The sequence below is a fragment of the Dipodomys spectabilis genome, unplaced genomic scaffold (genome assembly GCF_019054845.1).
Source record: "Dipodomys spectabilis isolate Male_0828 unplaced genomic scaffold, ASM1905484v1 ptg000098l, whole genome shotgun sequence".
Classification (NCBI taxonomy): domain Eukaryota; kingdom Metazoa; phylum Chordata; class Mammalia; order Rodentia; family Heteromyidae; genus Dipodomys; species Dipodomys spectabilis.
Window position 1 is genome coordinate 11,232,425 of NW_024870775.1, and position 19,146 is coordinate 11,251,570.

At 45.9% G+C, this 19,146-nt stretch overlaps 1 protein-coding gene across 2 annotated transcripts in view; it reads left to right on the top strand.

Moving 5' to 3' along the window:
• The window catches only part of Snx8 (sorting nexin 8), a 51,816-nt gene that overhangs the window by 16,962 nt on the left and 15,708 nt on the right, over positions 1-19,146 (top strand). For both annotated transcript variants that reach the window (XM_042687054.1, XM_042687053.1), the window contains exons 2-3: positions 12,640-12,830; positions 14,581-14,698. In XM_042687054.1, coding sequence (XP_042542988.1) covers positions 12,648-12,830; positions 14,581-14,698 — 301 coding nt within the window. In that variant the 5' untranslated portion in view covers positions 12,640-12,647. The remainder of the gene's footprint in view (positions 1-12,639; positions 12,831-14,580; positions 14,699-19,146) is intronic.

Below are 19,146 nucleotides of genomic sequence, written 5' to 3' on the forward strand. Positions count from 1 at the left end.
TACAGATGTAAGCCACTAGCGCCCAGCTCACTTTTATGTTAATTTGCATTTTCTTGATTAGGAATGAGTTATGTTTTCTTTTTTTTTTTTTTTTTTTTGGAATTATTTGCTGAAAGTTTAATTTTTTTTTTTATTGTGGAAATACTGTACAGAGAGGTTACAATTACATGGGCAAGATAATGAGTACATTTGTTATCAAGCATTGTAGCCTCCTCTTTTGTTTCCCCTTCCCATCCCATCCTCCTCCTGCCCCCCCACTGAGTTATGTTTTCTTGTGTTATTTCCTTAATGGCCTCTCTGACTGGATGTGTTCACATCTTTTGCTCATTTCTTATGAGATTGTCTTTTTTTTCTTTTGATTTGTAACAGTTTTATATTTTGGATGCTAACTCCTTACAGATTTCATATTGAAATCATCATTACTACCAAAACCATCTGAATGAACCAGGCATGGTAGTACATGTCAGTTATCCAAGCAACTCAGATGCTGAGTCAGGAGGATGTCAAGTTTGATGCCAACCTAAATTACATAAGGAAACCTTGTCTCAAAACAAAAACCAAAGGCTGGGGATGTGGCTCAGTGGCTTACCTAGCATATACAAGGCTGGAAGTCCCATCCCCAGTAGTGCCCCAAATCTGAATAATTTGTTTCTTGACTCTCTTCCAGTGTGGATAGATTATGACTTAGAGTGGCAAGAAGTGAGTGTGGCCTGCATCATCCAATCTGATTGGGGGGTACATTAATATGCAAATTGTCACTGTGTCTTAGACCTGCCTCATAGGGACATTTTTCCCATCCGGGAGAAACTGGCCTCTGTGCTAGCATTCCATACATTCCAGTCTCAGGGCTGAGGCATGTGTGTGTGTGTGTGTGTGAGCGCGTGTGCGTGTGTGCGCACATCCTCCTGTCTGCTGTGGTCAAGCCCCCAGGCCTTTGCTGCTTTCCAGTGGCCCCTGCCTTCTCTTCCTGGCCCCCCCCTAATTTATAGGTCCTCATCCTTCTCTGGGTGTGTGCATTTGTCACAATTCATTGAGCTGTCACTGAGGATTTATGCAGTTTATGGGGATTAATTGTACCTTAAGTGACAGTATGCATGGAGTATGCACCCCTGTCCTTCCAATTTATACCTTTTGATCGTCAACTTCTGACAGGCAGAAACTTGTTTTTCTTTACATCCCATGTCTAATTCTGCTTGAAGATGGGGCTCATGGGTTTGAAGAGAATTATACTTGATTGTTCTTTTCAAAAGTAGTATCACATTTTAGTGAGTATTTCAAAAGTTTCATTTATTAGTCTTTAAATGTTTTCTATACACAGAAGCAGGCACAATTTGCAAGGTAAAAATGTGTCAATTTGGAGAAAGAGGAACTAACTGATTCACTATTATGTAGAAAAGATTTTGCCAGCATTTGTGGTTAGTAAAAAAGCTATATGTTCCGGTAGGGGAATTTTGTTTTGGTATTACTTTTTCTTTCCTGAGAAAAACACAGCACCAAAAGAGATGTTTTGCCATCCTGGGTGCTGGGGTGGTGGGCAGTTGTGGGCAGAGCCTGCAGGGGTGTGGTATTGTGGGGATAGGTACAGTTTTCTAGGGCCTGCTATGTTGGGAGGAGCAGAGGGCCTGAGCAGAGCTGTGAAGCTATAGGTAAGGGGTCCAGTGTCCTCAATAGCATCATTACTCTGAAGTCCCATTTTGCTTATAAAATATCACACACACACACACACACAACACACACACACACACACACACACACACACACACACAATCATGGTTCTTGGTTAAAGGGGAAAAATTATTTTGTGAAAAGTGTTTTGGGACCAGATGCTTATAATCCCAGCTTTGTAGGAGGTAGAGATTGGGAGAATCTCAGTTGAAGCAAGCCCAAGCAAAAAGCTAGCAAGCTTGCATCTAAAAGAACAAGATAGGTGTGGTAGATCATGGTTGTAATCTAAGCTATGGGAGGCATAGATAGGAAGATCACAGTCAGAGGCCATCCCTGAACAAAACAGATGAACCTATCTGAAAAATAACTAGAACAAAAAGGGTTGGGAATGTGTGGCTCAAATGGTAGAATGCCTGTCTAGCAAGCATGCGGATCTGAGTTCAAATTTCAGTCAAGAAGGAAAGGTTTGGGGGGCAGATATTGATCATAAAATGTCATGGAGTCTCCTAGATAAATTCTGAGAGAATCTAAACTATACTTTGTGTTGTGTGGTGTTCTGTTCACCAGCTGGGGAAGGCATTTGGTATTATTCAGTGGGGGTCTCTTAGCTCTTTTGGTTTTTGGAATTGTACACTTAGTGGATAATTACAGTATTTTCTTTTTTCTTTCTTTCTTTTTTTCTTTTTTCCTTTCTGCTAGTCCTGAGTGCTGTCCCTGGGCTTCATAAGGCTAACACTCTACTAACTTGAGCCACATTGCCACTTCTGGTTTTTTCTGTTTATGTGGTACTGAGGAATTGAACCCAGGGCTTCATGCATGCTAGGCAAGCACTGTACCACGAAGCCACTTCCCCAGCCCAATTATAGTATTTTCTAACAGACTTCTGATACCTGGTCTGTGCTCATGAAGTATTTTTTTTGGCCATGGGGTTTGAACTCTAGGCACTGCCCTGGAACAATTAAGCTCAAGGCAAGCTCTCTACCACTTGAGCCACAGTGCCACTTCTGGTTTTCTGGTGGTTAATTGGAGATAAGAGTTTCATGGATTTTCCTGCCTGAGCTGGCTTTGAACTGTGATCCTCAGATCTCAGCCTCCTGAGTAGCTAAGATTATAGTTGTGAGCCACCGGCGCCCAGCTGAAGTGTTGTTTGATAGGAGTCTTGAGTTGTAATCAGATCCAGTAATGTTTTATTGTTGCTTGTGAATTGGTACTTGAGAAAATGTTGTCAGTGATACAAGTTCAACCCTTTTGCCAAAGTGCCTTCCTTCACTTTTACACAGTGCATCTTGTGTGTTTCCTTAGGTACTGTGTGAGTGTGTTTTGTGTGGTTCCTGTCACTGTGTCACCAATATGTTTTCCCAGTCTTCCTTTCACTTGACATTTTTGAGCCTGCTAAGTAGTGTTTGCAGTTTTCTAACAGCTGCATTACCCAGTAGCAAGGAGTGTACTCTCTGTGCCGTGAAAGTGTTGCTTTCTGAAAGTTGAGTTAAATGTGTGCTTGACATGCTTCCCAGAAATAGAGTCAATATAAAAAATTGCGTTTATGTCAGAGCCCTGGTGGTTCATGCCTGTAATCTTAGCTATTCAGTCGGCTGAGACCTGAAGGATAGAAGTTGAAGCTAGCCCAGGCCAAAAAGTCTTTGAGACTTCATCTCCAGTTAACTCCCTCCCCCTGCAAAACAAAACAACAAAACAAAAACAAAAAACAAAAAATACTGAGCCAGGCCTTGGTGGTTCACGCCTATAATCCTAGCTACTCAGGAGGTTGAGATCTGAGGATCATGGTTCAAAGCCAGCCTGGGCAGGAAAGTCCATGAGACTCATCTCCTTTTCCCTACCCTCCTTTATCTCTCCAAACTAGTTCCATATTTCTAGAGGCGCCTCTGTCATTGGCTGTGTGTGTTGATTCAAAATCTCAGTAAACAAGCCAGGCACCAGTGGCTCATGCCTATAATTCTAGCTATTCAGGAGGCTGAGCTCTAAGGATTGAGATTCAAAACTAGTCCAGGCAGGAAAGTCCATGAGACTGTTATCTACAATACCACTAGAAAACCAGAAATGGTGCTATGGCTCAGAGTGGTAGAGTCTCAGCCTTGAGTGAAAAAGCTTAGGGACAATGCCCAGGCTTTCAGTTTCAGCCCCATAACAGCAACAACAATTAAAGAATCTCAGTAAACAAATTATTAGTTTTTTTAGAGCTAGAGAAATAGCCTTACATGACTTGTGAGATACTGGGTTCTGTAGCTTGGTATAAATCATACCCCAAGGGAGGATGTTGAAAACATTTATATACCAGGAAAATGTTTTATGCAATCTCAATTTTTAAAATGTTCATGCACAACAAAAAGAGGATCTGTTGTATGAGGATGCTTAAGTGTGTGATAAAAGTATAAATGGACCAGATGTGGTAGTACATGTCTAATTCCAGCCCTTGGGTAGCTGGGGCAATAGGATTGTAAGTAGGACACCAGCCTGGGCTACATAGTGAGAACCTTACTCAAAAAACCAAGGCTTGGGGCTGGGAAGGTGGCTAAGTGTAGAGCGCTTGCTTTGCATGCATGAGGCCCTGGGTTCGATTCCTCAGCACCACATAAGCAAAAAGAAGAAAGCCGGAAGTGGCACTGTGGCTCAAGTGGTAGAACGCTAGCCTTTTTTTTTTTTTTTTGGGTCCGGTCGTAGAGCCTGAACTCTGGGCCTGGGCGCTGTCCCTCAGCTCTTCAGCTCGCGCTCTACCACTTGAGCCACAGCTCCACTTCTGGCTTTTTTCTTTTTGCTTATATGGTGCTGAGGAATCGAACCCAGGGCCTCAGGCTTGCAAGGCAAGCGCTCTACCACTGAGCCACCTTCCCAGCCCCTAGAACGCTAGCCTTGAGCTAAAGAGCTGAGGGTCACTGCCCAGGCCCAGAGATTAGGCCCCACGACCGGACCCCCCAAAAACAAACAAACAAACAAACAAAAAACCCAAGGCTTGTGGTAGAACCTTACCTAGTAGCACAAGGCCCTGGGTTTGATTTACACAAGAAAAAAGAGTGAATGGAGGGGGGTGGTGGAGATGGGAGGGCAGGGATGATAAGGGGAAACAAACGAGGCAACAATGCTTGATAAGAAATATACTCATTACCTTGCTCATGTAATTGTGATCCCTCTGTACGGTATTTTCACAATAAAAAAACCTTATTAATAGAAAAAAAGAATGAATGGAAAGCAAAGAAAATGCCATAAGAATTAGGCTGGTGGCCATGTCTCATGGGGGGAGGTGGTCCTACCTGGAGGGGATATCAGACTAGGGAAGTTTCTGGGTGCATATGTTTGAAATATAATTTTGTTCAAGTGCCTGTAGTTTTGTGTTTTTATTTTTCAGTGCTGAGGATTGAACTCAGGACCTTGTATGTACATACTACTACAGCCCTATCCCATGAACCTCCCACAGTATCTTTATACCCTCTTTTGTTCATGTGTAATGTATTTTCCAGTTCACAATGTTGAGGGAAAACCTGAGATGATAGGCAGAGGCCGACCCAGGGTCCTGTCCTGGTTTGGGTTGTGTGGGGCTGTCGAGGCTTGTTGGCTTTAGTTCTGTAGTGTTTCTGGTGGGTGCATGCCAGGGGTGCTGGAGGTCATATGCAGTTGTGTGCAGCTCTGGATGGAGGACTTGCAGCTGGACAGTGGAGTGCCCCGCTGGCTTCTGCTCCTGGGGTCTGGAAAGCTCTCAGGTGGTCCAGCTGTTCTAGTGGTCCCTGGGGACAGGACTGGAAAGAGGACCAGGCCCTGAGCACTGGCACCTTTGAGAAGCAGAAGCAGTGGTCAGGATCTCTATTGCTGTGGAAAGTGTCCCTTTGTGAAGCCTTCTTATGTAGGAAATGTCACCTTGGACATGAGGAAATCCAGCCTGGGGCTGAATGTGTCTGCCTCAGTGCTGGTGTTTGGCCGAAGGGAGACAGAAGCCATGTTTCCGGAACTTGTGTGTACGTGCAGCTCCTCATCTTAGGGTGGCAAGGGTCCAGCTCACCTTTAGTCTTTGACACAGGCAGATCGGGGACTGGGGGCGGGGTGGGGCCCTGTAGGTACAGCTGAGCAGTGCTGGGAAAGAAGGGTGTCTCCTGGAAGGTTCTGCAGGGGTTCAGATCTGTGCCTCCTGTGGAATGGGCTTCCCCTGGGGAGCAACAGGCTGAGTGCCAGCTGCTCCCATCTGTGGCCTCCCTGCTGAGTGGTGGTAAAACTCCTGGCTCTTCTCTTCACAGTGCTGGCATAGGAGATACTTTTCCTGGGGTGTAAGGGCTTTGGTGCAGGAACTTGTCTAGCTGGCCTGTGGGGTACTGCCTCAGTGCACCCGTGAAATACAGCTCACAGAACAAACATTGAATTTGGGGAAGTCTGGGCCCAGTTCCCAACTAACGAAGACATTTAGAATATGTTCGGGACATCATCTTGGGGTGTCAGGGTATCTAGTCATCAGATGTCCTTGGCTTTTCATGGAAAAATAGGCCCCCAGATTCAGTGAAAATGTGGCAGAAAATGAGGAACTGTCTCACATTCCCTTCCTATGACACACTCCCGGTTCCTGCTTTGGCCTCATGTGCGTAGGTAATGGCACTCCTGCTTGTCTGTCCCTGGCCATGAAAGGCCCTGGACCTAGAACTTGTGGATCCTACTGCAGGTCCGTACATGCTTGTTTAAATAGATTCTGCCGGGCTGGGAAGGTGGCTCAGTGGTAGAGCGCTTGCCTTGCATGCATGAGGCCCTGGGTTCGATTCCTCAGCACCACATAAGCAAAAACAAAAAAGCCGGGAGTGGCACTGTGGCTCAAGTGATAGAGCACTAGCCTTGAGCTGAAGAGCTGAGGGACAGCGCCCAGGCCCAGAGTTCAGGCCCCATGACCGGACCAAAAAATAAAATAAAATAAAATAGATTCTGCCATGTGGCCCAGGACTAATGCTGTCCGTGACTATGGGCCATTCTCCTAGAGGGATCCACTTGGTTGCTGATGCCAACTCTCTACTCTTGCCTTAGACGTACATCCTGTGACATATTCTGCCATATTTTCACTTTCCACATGAGGGCACCCTAGAAAACCTGAGTCACTTTCTGAGTCAGCCAACTTGAGCCAGAGGAAGATAAAAAAAAACAAAAAAAAAACGAAAGAAAGAAGCAGGCAATAAAAGCACTGCAAATTGATTAAATTTTGTTAAAGATAAGGGTACTTAAGGGGATATGTATTTTTTTGCCAGTCTTGAGGCTTGAACTCAGGGCCTGGGCGCTGTCCCTGAGCTTCTTTTTGCTCAAGGCTAGTGCTCTATGACTTTGAGCCATAACTCTACTTCCTGCTTTTTCTGAGTAGTTTGTAAGATAAAAGATAAGAGTCTTTTTGCCTGGGCTGGTTCCCACCACCATCTTCAGATCTTAGCCTCATGAACAGCTAGGATTACAGAAGTGAGCCCCTGGCTCCTGGCTCTTATAGGGATTTTAAACTCCTACTTTGTCCATTATTCTAAGATCCCCCAAATGGGTACAACTAGTTTTTCTTTTTTTTTTTTGTCAGTCATGGGGCTTGAACTCTGGGCCTGGGTGCTGTCCCTCAGCTCTTCAGCTCAAGGCTAGCACTCTACCACTTGAGCCACAGCACCACTTTCAGCTTTTTTTCTGCTTATGTGGTGCTGAGGAATTGAACCCAGGGCCTCATGCACATAAGGCAAGCGCTCTATCACTGAGCCACCTTCCCAGCCCTAGTTTTGCTTTTAAACTCTGAAGAAGTCACTGGGCCTCCTTACATGTGACCATTTCCAAAGTGAGAGGCCCAGGGGAGTTCTGGAGGAGGGTTCTAAATGAATTGCCTTTCAACAAGTCCTGGCTAGCGCTCTATCACTTGAGCTACTGAGCCACTTCAAGTTTTCTGGTGTTTATTGGAGATAAGAGTTTCACAGGGTGTGGGGAGGTGGGGGGGAGGAGGGGAGGGCTGGGGGGGACGCTGGGAAGGTTGCTCAGTGGTAGAGTACTTGCCTTGCATGCATGAGGCCCTGGGTTCGATTCCTCAGCACCACATAAGCAGAAAAAAGCCAGAAGTGGGGCTGAGGCCCAAGTGGTAGAGCGCTAGTCTATAGCTGAAGAGCTGAGGGACAGCACCCAGGCCCAGAGTTCAGGCCCCATGACTGACCAAAAAAAAAAAAAAAAAAAGTTTCACGGACTTTCCTGTTGGGCTGGCTTCAAACCGTGATTCTCAGATATCAGCCTCCTGAGTAGCTAGGATTACAGGTGTGAGCCACCAGCTAGTACTGAGTTTTGAACTTGGCCTTGTACTTGCCAAGCAGGTGCTCTACTATTTGAGCCACATCCTCAGCCTTTTTTGGGGTTGGTTTTTTGTTTTTTTTTTTTTGGGTCTGGTCATGGGGCCTGAACTCTGGGCCTGGGTGCTGTCCCTCAGCTCTTCAGCTCAAGGCTAGTACTCTACCACTTGAGCCACAGCGCCACTTCCGGTTTTTTCTTTTTGTTTATATGGTGCTGAGGAATCGAACCCAGGGCCTCATGCATGCAAGGCAAGCGCTCTACCACTGAGCCATCTTCCCAGCCCCGGGGTTGGTTATTTTTTATCTTAGGATCTTAGGTTATTAGGATCATGCTTATAGACCCAGACCAGCCAGGAATGTGATTCTCCTACTTGTGCTTTCCTTTGTTGTCTGAATGACAAGTGCATGCCACTGCACCCAGCCATGAGTTGAGATGGGAATCTTATAAATTTTTATACCTGGGCTGTCCTTGAACTGATCTCTACTTCCCAAGTAGCTAGGATTATAGGTTTGAGCTATCTTACCCAGTGGAATAGGTCCTTTCAGAATGGACCTTGCGGTTCATGGGTAAGTGGGGTGTGGTAGTTGCTGGTCCCTCACGTCTCTGAGTCAGAGGAGCTCATCAGAGGTCAGAATTTTCAGCCCTGAGCTTCAGTTACATGATATCTGAGGAAGACCCATGATTTCTTGCCTGTTTTGTGCTCTAGTCACTTGCCCTTTCCTTTAAAGGATCTTTCCTGCTACTCTGAGATAGAGATAGAGAGAGAGAGAGAGAGAGAAAGTGTGTGTGTGTGTGTGTGTGTGTGTGTGTGTTATTTTTTGAAAGCTCTTGCATTTTTGAAAGCCCTTGCATTTTGCCTGGGCTATCCTAAACTGTGATCCTCCTCTTTATGTTTGGATAACAGGTGTGAACCACCATGCCTAGCTTTTATTGGTTGAGATGTAGTCTTGAAGACTTTTTTTTCTCTGACTGGCCCCAAATCTCATCATCCTGACCTCCACCTCCTATGTAACTAAGGGTTTTGGGTATGAGCCACTACATCCAGCTCAGTTTCTAATTTTGCCAAGTCTAGTTTATCAGCTTTGATCTTTTGTTAGTTATGTTTTGGTGTTATGTCTGAAAAGTCTTGGCCTAACCCACAGACATGAAAATTTTCTCCTCTATTTTCCTCCAAGTGTTCTGTAGTTTAACTTGTACATTTAGGTTTATATTTCATTTCTAATCAGTGACTACATGCTGTGAGTTCGGGGACTGGCATTGTTCTTTTTTTTTTTTGTCGGTTGTGGGACCTGAACTCTGGGCCTGGGCGCTGTCCCTCAGCTCTTAGCTCAAGGCTAACACTCTACCACTTGAGCCACAGTGCCACTTCTGGCTTTTTCTGCTTATATGGTGCAGAGGAATCAAACCCAGGGCCTCATGCACGCAAGGCAAGCACTCTACCACAGAGCCATCTTCCCAGCTCCTGGCTTTATTCTTTGAGTGTGGTTTCTCCATTGTCTATCACAAAGCCCTCTGTGGGTCCACATGATATGGACTACTCCCACGTTACATAGTGTTAGGAAATCAGAGCTACTTACGGGATTACATGTTGTGATTTGGGAGCAATCCATGACGAAGACGGATTGAAGAAACTCCAACTCCTTGTGAACATGTGAAGGAAAATTTGGAGATGCTCAGGGCTGGAAAATACTCCCTGAACTGAGCCTATAGGCCAGAGAGGATTTGGATGAGACGTCCTCAGTAATGAGTTCCAGCAGCTTGGAAGGCGCCCAAGAGGCTGTTGATTGATACGGTGAGGTAAGAGCATCTAAACCACTGCGGGAAGACAGAGTACGCCATGCTCTCTGGTGCAGGACTGTAGGGCAGCTGCCCATGTGCAGGGATCCTGCAGCTTTCTGATGCCAGAGATCTTCCTTGTGATTGCACTCAATGTTGGCAGAAGGGCATGATGTGTTTGTGGAGGGGGGTTGCTAGTTCCAGGCATCACTCACACCTCAACCATGGCCATATCTGTGAACATGATCCTCTTTCCTTTTTTCTATTTTTTTGGCCATGCTTGGAATTTAGGGTCTCATTCCTCCTTTTCTTCTCTTTCCTTTTTTTTGGCACTGGGGCTTGAACTCAGGGCCTGGGCACTATCCTTAGCTTTTTCACTTAAGGCTGGCACTCTACCACTTGGGCCATACCTCCACCTCTGGCTTTTTAAAAAAATATAATTTTGTTATTATTAAGTTGTTGTACAGAGAAGTTACCATTTTATGTTAGGTAATGAGTATATTTCTCTTTGGACAATGTCACCCCTTCCTTCCACCTTTGGCTTTTTGATGGTTAATAGAGATAAGAGTCTTGTGGATTTATCTGTCTGGACTGGTTTTATACTATGATCTTCAGATTTCAGCCTCCTGAGTAACTAAGGTTATAGGGATCAGCCACTGCTTCCTGGCTCGAAGTCTTTTTCTTAATTAGCATTTGTTTTAAAACATGGGTATGTACTCTAGTAGATTTGTATTTGGATTCATCCCTTCCAGTGAGTGAAACTTCCACAGAGGGTTGTGGGCAAGCTGGAGAGTGGTCAGGGTTAGAGCAAAATGTGTTGGTTTTGTTTTTTGTTTTTTTGGTTGGTTGTGGGGCTTGAACTCAGGACCTAGGCACTGTCCCTCAGGGTTTTTCTCTCAAGGCTAGTGCTCTACCACTTTGAGCCACAGCTCTACTTCTGGTTTTCTAGAGATTAATTAGAAACAAGAGTTTCATGGACTTTCCTGCTTGGGCTGGCTTCAAACGGTGATCCTCAATCTCAGTTCCTGAATAGCTAGGATTACAGCTGTGAGCACCAGTACCTGGCTACAATGTGTTTTTTGAGTTGCATCTTTTAGATGCTCATGTGATCAAAGTTCAAGTTGTTCACCAATGTGTGGTCATTTGATAATCATTACTGAGCTCACATGCTGTCTTGGAAAATACTTTTTTTTTTTTTTTTTTTTTGGTTGTGGGGCTTGAACTCTGGGCCTGAGCGCTGTCCCTCAGCTCTTTAGCTCAAGGCGAGCGCTCTACCACTTGAGCTACAGCGCCACTTCCGGTTTTCTAGTGGTTTATTGGAGATAAGAGTTTCACGGACTTTCCTGCCCAGGCTGGCTTTGAACCGCGATCCTCAGATCTCAGCCTCCTGAGTAGCTAGGATTACAGGTGTGAGCTTTTTTTTTTTTTTTTTTTTTTTTTTTTTGTGATATTGGGGATTATACCAGGGCCTTGTGCCTACTCTAGACATGCCTCCATGTCTTTCGCTTTTTTTTTTTTTTTTTTGCCAGTCCTGGGCACAGTCCCTGAACTTCTTTTGATCAAAGTTAGCACTCTGCCACATTAAACCACAGCACTACTTCCAGCTTTCTGGTGGTTAATTGGTGATAGGAGCCTTACAGACTTTCCTGTTTGGGCTGGCTTTGAACCTTGATCTTCAGATCTCTCAGACTCCTGTGTAGAAGGATTACAGGTGTGAGCCACCAGTGCCCAGCTCAACTCTTGTCTCTTCAGTACATATATGTTTTCATTTTTGTTGGGCATCTTTCTAGCAGTAGAACTGTTGCATTATAAGGTAGCTTTGTACCTTGTTCAGAGGATCTGCCCTAGTTTTGTGGATATAACCACTGCAAATGTATGGAATTTTATCTGGCCAACGTGTGTGTGTGTGTGTGTGTGTGTGTGTGTGTGTGTGTGTGTGTGTGTGTGTGTGTGTGTGTATTGAAGCTGGAACTCAGGGTCTCATGCTTAATTGGCTGGTGTTCTACCATTTGAGCCACACCCCAGTCTGGCATTTTGCTGATTATTTTGTTGCTGGAATCTCATGGACTTTTCTCTCAGAGCTGGCTTTTAATGCCAATCCTCTGGATCTCAGCCTCCTGACTAGCTAGGATGTCTGCCTTGTGATTGACTTTTAAACATTTTTTATTTTTTTATTAGGATCATTACTTTGTGATGTCTTCCTGTGGTTACACTTTGTATTTCCCTGGTGGTTATTGGTGTTGGGCATCTTTTTATGTGCTATTGGCATTAGTACCTTTTTTTCCCCCTCCTTTGGAAGTACTGGGATTTGAACTCAGGGTTTCCAGACTGGTTGCTCTACCACTTGAGCTATATCCCCAGCACTTTTTGCTTTTGTTATTTTGGAGATAGGGTCTCCCCTTTATGCTGGGGGCTAGCCTTGAACCTCAGTTCCCCTTTGTATGAATTTATATAGCCAGGATGAGAGGTGTGTGCTGCCACACTCAGCTTATTATTGGTTGAGATGGAGTCTTACTAACTTTTTGTCTGGGCTGCCCTGGAACTATGATCTCCCTTCTCAGCATCCCCCATACCCTCAAGGATTACTAGTGTGGGCCAGTGGTTATTTGCACATCTTTGGTATAACATCTCTGTAAGCCTTTGCCCCTTCTTCAGTGGCTCCCTCACCCTTGAGTTGTGTTCTGTTTGTTTTCACTAATGGGCAAGTGGGTGATACCTCCTCATAGTGATTCTTTGGGGGAGATCAGTGTGCATCTCAGTGCTGGCTCCACAGAGTGGGCAAGGTAATGTCTTGATGGGGGTGGTTCTAGCCACGTGCCATGGCCAGAGTCCACGAGTTGAGTCAGCAGGGTTGCTGGGAGGCCCCATGAACTGAGCAACTGGCCCTATTGGGTGTTCACCTTCTCTCTCCCACAGGCCTGCCAATGCCCCAGGACATTGAGCGCAGGCTCTCCGATTCCAGTCGAATGCAGCGGCCCCAGGGGAACCCGCTGCTGCTGTCCTATAGCCTGCAGGAGCTGCTGGCCCGTGATACTGTGCAGGTGGAGCTCATCCCCGAGAAGAAGGGCCTCTTCCTCAAGCATGTGGAGTATGAGGTTTCCAGCCAGGTACCTGGGAGCTGTGTGGAGGGGGAGCTTAGGACAGTTCCAGGCCAGAGTGGCATGGAGGGCAGACATTGCGCAGGCTCAACAGGTCCCCTTTAGCTTCCTGCTGTGGGGGCACCCAGTGTCAGAGCCTGATAGATGCAGCACCGAGGCAGCAGGCGCTGTGCTCTACCTGGCGTGGGCAGTGTAGGTCTTTCAGCATATTGGTTCACTTAGGATGGGTTTGGAGGGACTTTTGTTCTTTCCTCTTAGTTGGAGGTTGTTGTTAGGCCCACCCCCCACCCCCCCCCAGCCCTGGGTTTGCAAGGTCAATGTGGAGCCACACCCCTGAGAAGGGGAATGGAGGGGAAGGCAATCCTGGTGCTACCAAGAGTTCTTGGGAAAAGGCTTTTGGACATCTGGTCCCAGGACAAAAGTGAGCAGATGTCTTGTCAGGGCAGGCTGCAGTGAGTCTTGCAGCCTGGGGCTGCACTACCTTCTGCTGGGAGAAAGGCTGGAGGTGAAGGCAGAACCGCTGCCTCTGGAGCACTTCAGGACAAGGAAGCTCTCACCGTGGCTTGATTACTATGTGCTCACTCTGTGGCTATGGCTGTGGCTGGTGCAGAGATCCTTTTTTCCCCCAGGACAGGAGGGCCTCATTGCAAGAAGCTGCCACTTAACTCTAGTAGCTAGCTTCTGGACTTTCATCCATACTTTATGTTTATTTTGAGACAGTCTGGGTCTGCAGCTCATGATCTTCCTACCTCTGCTTCCCAAGTACTGGGATTACAAGAATACACCACCATACCTGACTCTTCCAGGCTTTTTGAGCTGTTGGTCCCTTAAATAGATGGAGTCCCATGATGAAGGCCTTCTGCCCAGGCACCTGAGAGTGGATGTCCACCTACTCACTAGAGCCAGTGGCAGTGTTATAGCAGTTTTCCTCTGTCTGTGTCCTTCTTGCTCCTTGTCTGTATGAGTCTGCAAGATGAAGGCAGGGGTGGAGTGGATATCCTGAGCGCACATGGAGATGTAGGTTTTATGTAGTCAATTGGTACTTTGTTTAATTAACTAATTCATTTATTTGTGGTACTGGGGTTTGAACTCAAGGCCTTTGACTTGTGTTTGCTAGATACCACTTGAGCCGCACTGCCAGAGAAGGTTGCAGCTGAGGCTAGCCTAATCTAAAACTTGAGACCCTTTTTGAGAAATTAAAAGCAAAAGGGTCAGGGGTATAGCTTAAGTAGTAGAGCACCTCTCTAGCAAGTGTTGAGTCCCCAAGTTTAATCCCCAGTACAGAAGAATAGAAAGGAGGGCTGGGAAGGTGGCTCAGCAGTAGAGTGCTTGCCTTGCATGCTCGAGGCCCTGGGTTCGATTCCTCAGCACCACATAAGCAAAAAGAAAAATGCCGGAAATGGCGCTGTGGCTCAGGTGGTAGAGCTCTAGCCTTGAGCTGAAGAGCTGAGGGACAGCGCCCAGGCCCAGAGTTCAGGCCCCACGACCGGACCCAAAAAAAAAATTTAAAAAAAAAAAAAAAAAGAAAAATAGAAAGGAAAAATGTCTTATCAAGACAAAGAGCTATTCACACTTTAAAAACTATGTTTCATATATGAAAGCATTAGAGGATTTTTATTTTTGGTAAAGGCCTGCAGCGCAAGGATGAGGAATTGGGGTGTTGTTTCTGTGGTTTCTGTTGCATGGTGGGAGAACGAAAGAGGGTGATGAACTCTTGATTTCTGATGTGTAGTCTGATCACTGAACTCTCATTTTGTAGCGCTTCAAGTCCTCTGTGTATAGACGTTACAATGACTTCGTGGTGTTCCATGAAATGCTGCTCCACAAGTTCCCATACCGCATGGTGCCAGCCCTTCCACCCAAGAGAATGCTGGGAGGTGAGGTGGTGCAAGCTCCCTGGTGGGGTGGAGAGGGCAGAATTGAGCCTTTCTCCTGGAGGAGGGCTGTTACATCTCATTGTGGACCCTAATCCTTCCAATGCTCCTGCCTTACAGTCAGTATAGGTTGGTCAAAAGGCCTTGGTAGACATAAACCTCTAGCCATCCTATGATGAAAGGGGGGAGACTGGCTTCTAGCATCCTTGGTCCAGTGGTTCCTTTTGGCAGGATAAAGATTCCTTTTGGCAGGATAACTTGAGATGCAGGGAGTGCTTGAAACCAGGTTTTTAGACCCAGGCCTAAAGTCCAGGAGTGCCATGTTAGGTCCAGATACTTATCCTCATATTCCAGACATGGAGAAGGGCAGAGAAAGATTTACTCCAAGGCAGCTATGGGAAGATAGCACTTTAGTACATGTTCAGCATATAGACATTGGCTTCATAAATAAGGAACATTGGGGATGGGGTGAGAAAGGAATGTGAGAGTTAATGCAGTTCCAGGTCAGAGTGTGGCCTGGTTGACCAGCAACTCAGTCTGTATCTCTGGAGAAGTTGTTAGCTCTTTAGAACTGAACTGGGAACTGGAACAAGTTGCCTGGTGGTTGGTCTGCTGAGCTTTTGGCTGTTCTGTTTTAGATAAGAAGGCTTTTTCTGTGGAAGGGGCAGCTGGTCTTCTGTCACAGGATACTTATCTGTAACTCCTGTTCTTCCTGGAGCTCAAGTAAAGTGACTGCGGCAGGGAACAGCTCAGATCAAAGAGCACAGATCCCAAGTTGGGGGCTGGGTGTCCAGTTCTTAGTTAATTTGCAGGCCTAGAAAAAGCAGCTTTTTGGCAGTCTTTTATACTCTCCCTCACCCCCAATTGAGTTTGAAGCTTCTTCAGTCTTGAGGGAATTAGGCTTCCATGGTAAGACAAAGAGCTGGAATCTGTAAGTAAAAAGTACTTGTTTAAGCCTAAAACTAAGCTGGGTGCTGGTGGCTTACGCCTGTAATCCTAGTCACTCATGAGGCTGAGATTTGAGGATCATGGTTCAAAGCCAAGCCGGGCAGGAAAGTCTGTGAGACTCTTTTTTTTTTTGTCGGTCGTGGGGCTTGAACTCTGGGCCTGGGCGCTGTCCCTCAGCTCTTCAGCTCAAGGCGAGCGCTCTACCACTTGAGCTACAGCGCCACTTCCGGTTTTCTGGTGGTTTATTGGAGATAAGAGTCTCACGGTCTCTCCTGCCCGGGCTGGCTTTGAACCATGATCCTCAGATCTCAGCCTCCTGAGTAGCTAGGATTACAGGCGTGAGCCACCAGCGCCCGGCTTGTGAGACTCTTATCTGCAGTAAACCACCAGAAAACTGGAAGTGGTGCTCTGGCTCAAGTGGTAGAGTGCTTGCCTTGAGCTGAAGAACTGAGGAACAGTGCCCAGGCCCAGAGTTCAAGCCCTACAACTGACAAAAAAAAAAAAAAAAGCCGGGGCTGGGAAGGTGGCTCTGTGGTAGAGCACTTGCCTTGCATGCCTGAGGCCCTGGGTTTGATTCCTCAGCACCACATAAGCAAAAAGAAAAAAGCCAGAAGTGGCACTGTGGCTCAAGTGGTAGAGCACTAGCCTTGAGCTGAAGAGCTGAGGGACAGCACCCAGGCCCAGAGTTCAGGCCCCACGACTGGACCCTCCCAAAAAAAAAAAAAAAAAGCCTAAAACTAGAAACACTATTATAAAGCAGAACATAGAGGAAAAAAGTCAGGACTGCTGGGCTTTTCTTACCTGTAATCCTACCTACTCAGGAGGCTGAGATCTGTAGATGGCAATTCAAAGCCAGCCTGAGCAGGAAAGTCTGTGAGACTCTTTATCTCTGACTAACCAGTAGAAAATCAGAAGTGGTGTTGTGGCTCCAAGTGGTAAATCACTAGCCTTGAGCAGAAGAGCTGAGGAACAGTGCCCAGGCCCTGAGTTCAAAGCCCCATAACTGACAAGAAAAAGAAAAAAAGAAAGAAAGAAAGAAAAGAAAGAAAGAAGAAAGAGAAAGAAAAAGAAAGAAAGAGAAAGAAGAAAAGAAAGAAGATCAGGACGTCCAATGAAATACATTGTATAGGAGGCCTTTGCCAAAAGATAGCAGTTTGCTTTTTGTCAGTGGAATCCCTGGAAGGGCTTGAAGACAGATGGCCATGTATGTATAAGGAAGCCTCTTAAATCTGTTGGGCTTTGTTTATTTTTGGAAGGGCCTTCACAAGTGACTCCATGTGAATTTTGACAATTTCCCCTATTATTCGAGCAGTTTTTCTCAAACTGTCTCTGAAGAGCTTTCTGAAGATTTTGCCAATTAAACACTCTGCAGCTCTTCAGAGTTCCTTGTTGCTGGGATTAGCTTTTTCTCAGAGGATCTGGTCTTATTCCCTGTAGGAAGGGAAGGGAAGGGCAGGGCAGGGCATATATGAGTCAGTACAAATTGAAAGCATAAAAAAGTTAAGGCTGGCTTACCTGACATTTCATTAAGTCTAATTGTCCTAGAAGCATCTCAAAATTCTGCCCAGGTTGCTCTTGTTAGAGACTGTCCTGCAGAATGTCAGCAGACCATGTCTTTAGAGTTTTGCAAGAAGAAATTTTTTGGGGGGGGGGGCGGGGGGGGTCCGGTCATGGGGCCTGAACTCTGGGCCTGGGCGCTGTCCCTCAGCTCTTCAGCTCAAGGCTAGCGCTCTACCACTTGAGCCACAGCACCACTTCCAGCTTTTTTTTCTTTTGCTTATGTGGTGCTGAGGAATCGAACCCAGGGCCTCATGCATGCAAGGCAAACGCTCTACCACTGAGCCACCTTCCCAGCCCCAAGAAGAATTTTTTATTTTTATTTTTTTGTTGGCATGGGCACTGTGCCTGAGCTCTTTTGCTCATGGCTAATGCTCTCCTACTTTGAATCACAGTGACACTTCTGTTTTTCTGGTGGGTAATTGGAGTTAAGAGTCTCATAGACTTTCCTACCTGGGCTGACTTCCAACCAGGATCCTCAGATCTCAGCCTCCTGAGAAGGTAGGATTACGGACATGAGTCATCAGCGTCTGGCTAGAGTCATTTTTAATGAGATCTTCTGCAAATGCTCCAGAGAAGGGCCAAAACTGTCATGCTGGCAAATTCTTTAAAGCACTATAGCAATTGACAGAACAGTGTCCTTCCTCCCATTGTACACTGCAGGTTAGGATAACGATGATGATTGACAGTATTACACTAGCAGGTACTGTCCTTCTGACATGAGTAAAAGACTTGATCACTGACAGTTTTAAGTTAGAGGGGATATTTGCTTGGTAAAGTTTTTTCTCTAAGCTTTACATTCTAGACTTCTATACTTAGGGAGCCTGAATACATTGAACATATGAAGAAGCCAGCAACAGTTAGTGTCAATTACACACATGTCACACATACTATTACTGTAGTTTTACTCCTGGAGCAAAATTTAGGATCTTTGTCTTAGTAAGACATCACAGACCCCTGTCTCTTACAAGTCAGAGGGAACAGTTCCAGAGCCCTAAATATTCTTTAATTTTTTTTTTTTTTTTTGGTCTAGTCATGGGGCCTGAACTCTGGACCTGAGTGCTGTCCCTCAGCTCTTCAGCTCAAGGCTAGCGCTTTACCACTTGAGCCACAGCGCCACTTCTGGCGTTTTTCTTTTTGCTTATGTGGTGCTGAGGAATCGAACCCAGGGCCTCAGGCATGCAAGGCAAGCGCTCTACCACTGAGCCAACTTCCCAGCCCTCTTTAATTTCTTGTATAAGTGCAACTTATGTATACAGTAACACTCATTTAATTAAGACCAGTAGATGTAAGGCCAGGTTTTAAATAGCAGGATTGTACAGATGGAATGGTAGTGTGTGTGTGTGTGTGTGTATGTGTGTCCATTCATCCTAGGGCTTGAACTCCGGGCCGGGGTGCTATCCCTCAAGCTTTTTTTTTTTTTTTTTTTTTTTGGGTCCGGTCATGGGGCCTGAACTCTGGGCCTGGGTGCTGTCCCTCAGCTCTTCAGCTCAAGGCTAGCACTCTACCACTTGAGCCACAGCGCCACTTCCAGCTTTTTTTTCTTTTGCTTATGTGGTGCTGAGGAATCAAACCCAGGGCCTCATGCATGCAAGGCAAGAGCTCTACCACTGAGTCACCTTCCCAGCCCCACTTCAAGCTTTTTTATTGTTCAAGGCTATTGCTCTGTCACTTGAACCACAGCTCTACTTCTGGCTTTTTTATGGTTAATTGGAAATAAGGGTCTTACTTTTCTTCCTGAGCTAGCTTGGAATCATGATTCTCACATCTCAGCCTCTTGAATAGTTGGGATTACAGGAGTGAGTCACTGGTGCCCAGCCCAATGGCAGAGTTTTTATCTTCAACATACTTATTACCAACAGCAGAAATGCTAAAAATTTTTACTGACCATTTTATCTCCTTTAGGTCAGACACAGTAGATTAGTAGCATTAGCTGCTTATTTCAC